Here is a 6,928-nt window from a genome sequence, read left to right on the forward strand (position 1 = left end):
TGCATTTTTGTAAAGGTTGGAGGCCATGCTTTGTGTAAAACACGAAGATATAGAAAATACTAGGAAGGGGCTAAATACTTTTTCACATCACTTAAGGCAAACACTTGTTGGTAACGTATCCTCATTTTAGTAAATGCTGAAATGACTAACATGTGTTGCTAGTTAAACAAATACAAAATTGTTTAATAAAAATCAGGAACTGTGCATTTTCTTCTCATACTGTATGTAAGTGAAGCTTTATCATTTCATTCATTATCTATAACCACCTTGTGCAGTTCAGGGTCCGGGGGTCTATTCAGTCAGAACTGGGAAGAAGCCACAGACTAACACTGAGATTACCAGAAGATGTCAGCTTTCATTTCGTCCCAGTCCTGTATGTCGAGTATGTTGTCACTCACTACCTCTGTCACCTACATGACAAAGTGAGGTGACCTTCTGGACTCTGCTCAGACTAGCGGCTCTGTGATTTACTGATGAAGTGTTCCTTACGAATCCTGAAGACAGCGGATCTGGCAGGTGGCTGGAACTCTTGATAGCAGTTTATATAAGAAGTGGAAATGCAGCAGTCTCACAGATCCATCGATTAAGAGTTTCACACAGTACTCTAAAATCCTGGTTCGAATCCAGCCATATCACCAAACAGTTTCCTTTGTTGTCATCACTGGCTCTGAAACACAAGAGGAGCTGTCAGACTTTCTCCTGATCTAACTGACCTTGTAGGCTCACATATATCACCCGAGTTCAGACACATCACTGATGAAAGGCCACCAGTCTGTGCAGCAAAGAGGATTGTCAGTCAGTCGTGTGGCTCATAAACTGAACTTTCCATACTTACTGGACACGGGCAGTCTGGGGCAGGACTTAGCCATCGTGGATGAATTAAACAAAATTGTAAAGAACACTCCTAATAGAAACCATACGCAGACAACGATCCCCAACACCCACCCCATCCTGTGTTGGGATCGTCATTACGGAAGATTGTATCTCAGCTGACAAACTCTTGTATATTCTGATGCAAATGAAACAACTCCACTTTTAAGAAAATATAAAGGTCTCACAACATTTGAAGACACATTTTTATGGTTTAGATATTCCAATACATAATATTTGTAATACTGGGTTCAAAAACCACTTAATATTTGAAAAACAAATGAATACCTCAAAGCCTTAATTGTGATTTGTGTAACTTCACTGTTTTTTCACTGCTGACTGACTTGACTTTGAGGGTGTCGTATAGAAATGTTGCCAGTACTTCCTGATTTCTGACTGAATACACTTCCTTTAATTTCCAGTAGCCATCCTCAGACACACAACTCCCTAGTTCAATTTATCAGGCCTCTGATGATTCTGAAGACTTGCCCTTTTCTATTCAAGACTAAAGCCGTATGGCCTCGTTAGCCTTTAACTAAGGGTGGCAATTGCTCTTCTCTATGCAGCCATCAGTGCTGCTGTGTCTCTTGTGACCCTTAAACATGCTGATGATCTCATTTTAGAGGCTCAAAATCTGAACTAAAATAATACATATAAATACTGTAAGAAGAAATCTTAGAAAGATATTATTATGTGCTCAATAAGTATAGATTATACATTTCTTTCATAGCCATACACAATGGTATAGTTTTTACGGTTAGGGTTAGGTTTAGGGTAGAACTTTCTTGCTAATTGAGCCAGTTGTTGTTTAGGACAAATCCCATTGCTAGCAGAGACTGAAAGACCCACTCAACTATATGAGAGAACTAAAGAAACAAACAACATATATGCCTTAAACAGAAGTGTGAACTGTTTTACTTTGAATTTCTATTAAAGTTTTTTAAAATGAAGATATTTTTTCTGTGCAATTATTTAAACATGTCCAGATTTTGCCAGAATCCCATGAAGCGTACTGAAGCTGCAGAACTTTGGTAATATGGGGAGAATGCAGCTACAAATACCATTTAACATTTTAACATTTGCTGACAATTCAGTTTAAAAATTAAGACATTTGATTGCAGCAATGGAAAGATCCATTGGTCCCTCCATTTTCTAAAACCACTTCATCCTGAATAGCAGCCCATGATAGGAACAATTCCTGAACAGGGAGCCAGTCCATCGCCACTCTGGGGCCAATTTGGCTTTGCCAATCCACTGAATGTTTGTGTTTGTGGATTAAAACCAGAGCAGCCGGAGGGAAACGCATGCAGACAAGGAGAGAACACGTAAACTCAATGCAGGGAGGACCCAGGAACAGTTGTCTTCTTAGAGTAGCGAGTCAGTGCTACCACTGTGCCACCCAAAATAACAAACTAAACATGTGTAACTATGTCTTTGAGAAAAATGTGAGCAAAGCCTTTCCTTACTAACAGATAAAAAAATGTCACTAAATACTGTATGACAAACACTTGCTGATGACAGACCACCTGTTTATTGTATCTGTCATCTGTTGTTATATTTAATGTGTTGGGTTGTACCCCTTGACTCTTTTTGGAACTGTTACCACTGGTCTATGGGATATGTGAATTGTGAAGTGTGCACATGATAATAAATATGAACTAAAACTTGATAAGTCATCATATTGTACTTACACCATTAATAAGAAATGAACATGAATTTGGGGCAGCATGATGAAGCTCTGGCCAAGCATATGGAGTTTGGCTGTCCTGTTCTGGTCACTGTGTAAGGTTCCTTACCTGGATGGGAGGCTCCGAGCAGGCAGATGGGCAACCCAACCAAGAGAGAGGAAGGAGCCAGACCCAGAGGAGATGGCTAAAAGGGATGGACAGACAGCCCATCAGTTGTAAAAGACATTGCAGGGGATATGTTATTCCCCCAGTACACAAGATGGCAGCAGCACTCTGTATCAGCACCAATTTGGGAACCAGCAGTGAATGCTGGGAGATGTAGACCGGCAACACAGCCTTGCTGGAGACCATGGGTGCCACAAAGGGGTGCTGTCGGGAGATGCGCTCCCCAATTTATGGGACTTCCGTATGACCCAGAAGTACTTCCATTGGGCAGTGGGCCTGGCACTGGAAGTACTCCAAGATCCTTAATAAAATGGACCGCACTCCCTTATCCAGGTGAGTCAGAGCTGGGAGGACATGAAGTAACACTTGACTGGAGGAGGGTAGGGGATACAGTGCAGTGCGGTGGTGAGAAGAGAGTACTGTGGAAAGAAAACTTGTGATTTATGCTACTTTGAGGTATTGTGTGGAATAAACCTTCCATTATTTGAACTTGGGACTCTTTGTGTGTCATCGTGTTTTGGGGTTTGCGTTCCATTACAGTTGGCTTTTGGGAAGATTTTGGTGTCTTTCCTGTCTGGATAGTGTTCAGCTCCCTTAGTTGGATACTGCAGACAGGAGTACAACATCCCATAATCTTCCTGTTATATGTCACCTATTACAACTTCAGTAATCCGCTTTGTGTCCATTCACACTTCGGCTCATCACTGTCCCTGTGGCACCCTTTGGTCTTGTGGCACCTCAGCCGGGTGTTTAAGTTCAGAAATGACCTTCTCACTTATTTACTTGTACTTTGGTTTCCTGCACTGTAAAGTGTTTGTCACTTGTAACATATTTCATTATTGTGTTCAGAGCTCTGTGACACAACATTCATGACTACATGTGTAAGGCCAGCATTACTGGCAGGATTAGGGAAAGGAGTCGGCAAATGTGAAGTCAGCAGTCATCGGCCATATTTATGTGATATTTATACAAAAAATGCTTTGTTATGCAGTAATATCAGAAAGGCACAAATTATTTTGATGTCCATGCATCTGTTTTATGTTATCAAATAAGACAGCAAACAGTTTGTTATGTCTCTTTTAATGACAGTAAAGTGCCATCTGTAGGTAAGCCTCCTTCTGCTCCTGCCTAATTCAGTTTTGTAGCTCATTCAGTCAAAGTGAGACATCTCGGACTGAAAGGAATCGTCTTACCTGTTAGATTTTACAGGCTCGCTGTCCATCCTGGTAGTTTTCTCTTCTTTAATGATATCATATTGGCCAATCCAATAATGTCTCTCTTTACCTCCGGTGATATTAGCTCGATTTACTAAAATATCCTGTTAGGAAAACATGAAATTAAGAAGTTAATATACAGTTGAACTTGCATGTGTCTGTATTCTATTGTATTGTCTTCTCTTAGTCACAATCAATCAAAAGATTAAAATAAAACACATTTTATCTCCTTTTTTGCTTTAACATATACTGACCCGAGTTTCCCCATATAAATGCAACGAACAGACAAAACTCTCATTGTGTCACCTGCTTTCATAATAAACAGAGCTATGGTGTCAATTCTTGTGTCACATGAGCAGATAGATAGATAGATAGATAGATAGATAGATAGATAGATACTTTATTAATCCCAATGGGAAATTCACAGCGCCGGATGCAATATGGCAGTGATGTCCAACACAAATAATGTGTCAGTGTGCTAACAGAAATACTGGATACTAAATACAACATCCTGGGGGAAAGCTCATAAAAACCCCAGGAACCCAATGGATATCAACCAATGACAGAATCTGCAGACATTTGTACTGATTTGGGTCTTAACAGGGGCCTATCACCTCAGAAGTTCAGTTCAGTGACATTCTGTGTTTGATTTGGAGTGATGTAATGGTCACCTGGTGATTTTTCATGGAAAAATGATGAGCAAATCTTAAATTGCTTTATATACTAATTGTCTAGCACATCACCAGTGACCCTTTTGTCCATTATGTATCTCCCAGATATCCAACCAAAAACCAGAAATGCATGTAAATGTAATGTAGAAATGGTAACTCTAAGAGCTCCTGCAGCCAAGAAAGAAGAAACAACAATCTAGGATTCACAGCACGTCTGATGACGTCAGTTATAATGAATGAAGAAAAACAGAAAGAGTCCTCTGGCAGAATCTTTACTTCTTCACATACGTAGTCGGCACAAAACAAAGGGTCATTGACACTTTGTGTAAAAGGACAGTCAGACACCCTGGGCCTTTGAAATGCATTGACAGACTCTCCAGATCAATTGGAGGAATCTCCTAAAGAAAGACATTCCTGCTTTAATGACATACTGACTCAACTTCAGCTTAAGTTTTCTGGGATTGTTCTTCTGATGCACTTTCAAAGTTTTTTTTCCTGCCAGTTTAACTTACAGTATGTAGTTTTTTAAGACAGTCATCTTAAATCCACCCGCATAAATGACATACCCACTCCTCTAAGCTTTCTACATTCACTAGTTGTCCACCCTTTGTCAGGCACCAATCACGGCTCTCATTCCAGGTCAGTGTTGTAATGGAGATGAAGTAACACTTAGAACCGAAGGGGATCCAGCCCACTTTACATAGCGGGCAAGTGTTTTCTGTGGAAAACGAAACAAAGATGCATATGAGAAATGAGGGATTAGATGACCAAGGAGCCCACCGTCTACTCATCCTGTTGCAAAGCACTCACCGTGAGATGTGTTTGTACCATCGCAGTAGTATTCCTGCAGTTTACTGAACTCTTTGGCCAGTTCTTCATGTTTTTTATTCAGAGCTGCGTACTGAGACTGCAGGGTATCTCGACTTTCCTGTTGATAACTGTTGTTTCTTTCATATTGGGACTGCATGATAGCATGAGCCGCCAACAGAGCACTGTTGTTACTGGTCAAATTGTAATTTATAATTCTTAACTCTTCCAGTTCTTGCTCCTTGCGATTTGATGTTATGCCATCTGAGGAAAACAAGTCATTTCATACAATCAGTAATCCAAAATAATATATCTTTCAGGCTTGAGTTAAGAAATGCATTCAGTTTTTGCAAAGAATTACTTGCCATGTTTTCTGTTCATCTTACTCCATCAGTTTGTAACAACGGATCAAAGATTGTGCCTTACTAGTTTTTGGAGTGAAACAGCAATTCTGTTTTTCAACTTGTTTTTAATTTTTTAATTAATAATCTTAATACAGGTATGTAAAAGTTCAGATACACTTTTTCCTTTTTTTGTTAACTTGTGTCAAGTCTCAACATCCGTGGCTCTCACCTGACTTCAAACAGTCCACATGACCTCCTAGTAGATCATCACAACATTTTCAGTGACTAAGCAATGTGCAGCAGCAATTATAAAGACAAATAACTGTTGAAGTGAAGTGAGTGGACAGTAGGCTCAAACTAAATAATGCACTGGTGACACCACATCTGGAGTGTTGTGTGCAGTTCTGGTCACCGCAGTACAAGAAAGACATAGCAGCACATGAAGCTGTGCAGAGGAGAGCAACCAGGTGCATCATGGGACTGAAGGACATGTCCTACTGTGACAGACTCAGAGAATTAAACCTGTTTAGTCTGAGAAGAGGGCATCATGTGGGACCTCATCTGGATATTTAAAATCCTCAAAGGCATTGATAAAGTAACTCCAATAGAATTCTTTCAGCTTAAGAGTGAATCACATACTCGAGGACATCGGGGGAAATTAAGGGGAAGTGCATTTAAAACTGAAGCCAGGAAGTTCTTCTTTACACAAAGAGTTGTGGGACTCTGAAACAAACTACAGAGACATGAAATTGGAGCAGAAACCTGAAAAACCTTTAAGAAAAATATGGATGAGATGTTGGAACAGCTTAGATATTTAATGCCAGACCAAAGGCATAGCGTCACAGAAATAAAAAGTATACTTCATATAATAGTAGTTTCAGATATTAAATTGGGATTATCACACAGACATAAAAGTATCTATCTATCTATCTATCTATCTATCTATCTATCTATCTATCTATCTATCTATCTATCTATCTATCTATCTATCTATCTACAGTGGTGTGAAAAACTATTTGCCCCCTTCCTGATTTCTTATTCTTTTGCATGTTTGTCACACAAAATGTTTCTGATCATCAAACACATTTAACCATTAGTCAAATATAACACAAGTAAACACAAAATGCAGTTTTTAAATGATGGTTTTTATTATTTAGGGAGAAAAAAAA

The 6,928-nt window shown here is 39.5% G+C and overlaps 1 protein-coding gene across 1 annotated transcript; it reads right to left on the reverse strand.

The window, feature by feature from the left end:
* Window positions 1–297: 297 nt before the first annotated feature.
* On the reverse strand, window positions 298–5,428 carry LOC127526394 (asialoglycoprotein receptor 2-like). The gene is made up of 3 exons (XM_051921795.1): window positions 5,175–5,428; window positions 3,917–4,041; window positions 298–667 (listed from the first exon to the last, which is right to left on the reverse strand). Exons 1-3 carry the CDS (start codon window positions 5,397–5,399, stop codon window positions 541–543), a joined length of 477 nt encoding a protein of 158 aa, XP_051777755.1. The 5' UTR covers window positions 5,400–5,428; the 3' UTR covers window positions 298–540.
* Between the last annotated feature and the right edge of the window lie 1,500 nt (window positions 5,429–6,928).

This window comes from Erpetoichthys calabaricus (assembly GCF_900747795.2).
Source record: "Erpetoichthys calabaricus chromosome 1 unlocalized genomic scaffold, fErpCal1.3 SUPER_1_unloc_25, whole genome shotgun sequence".
Taxonomy (NCBI): domain Eukaryota; kingdom Metazoa; phylum Chordata; class Cladistia; order Polypteriformes; family Polypteridae; genus Erpetoichthys; species Erpetoichthys calabaricus.

Excerpts from the sequence above, each read along its gene's own strand:
- LOC127526394 (XM_051921795.1), bottom strand. The coding sequence starts at position 5,399 with ATGAGTAGACGGTGGGCTCCTTGGTCATCTAATCCCTCATTTCTCATA. Across the intron at positions 4,042-5,174 it reads TAGAAAGCTTAGAGGAGTGG|GATATTTTAGTAAATCGAGC; the intron begins GTATGTCATTTA and ends TTTTCCTAACAG. Across the intron at positions 668-3,916 it reads GAGCCTGTAAAATCTAACAG|AGCCAGTGATGACAACAAAG; the intron begins GTAAGACGATTC and ends CTTGTGTTTCAG.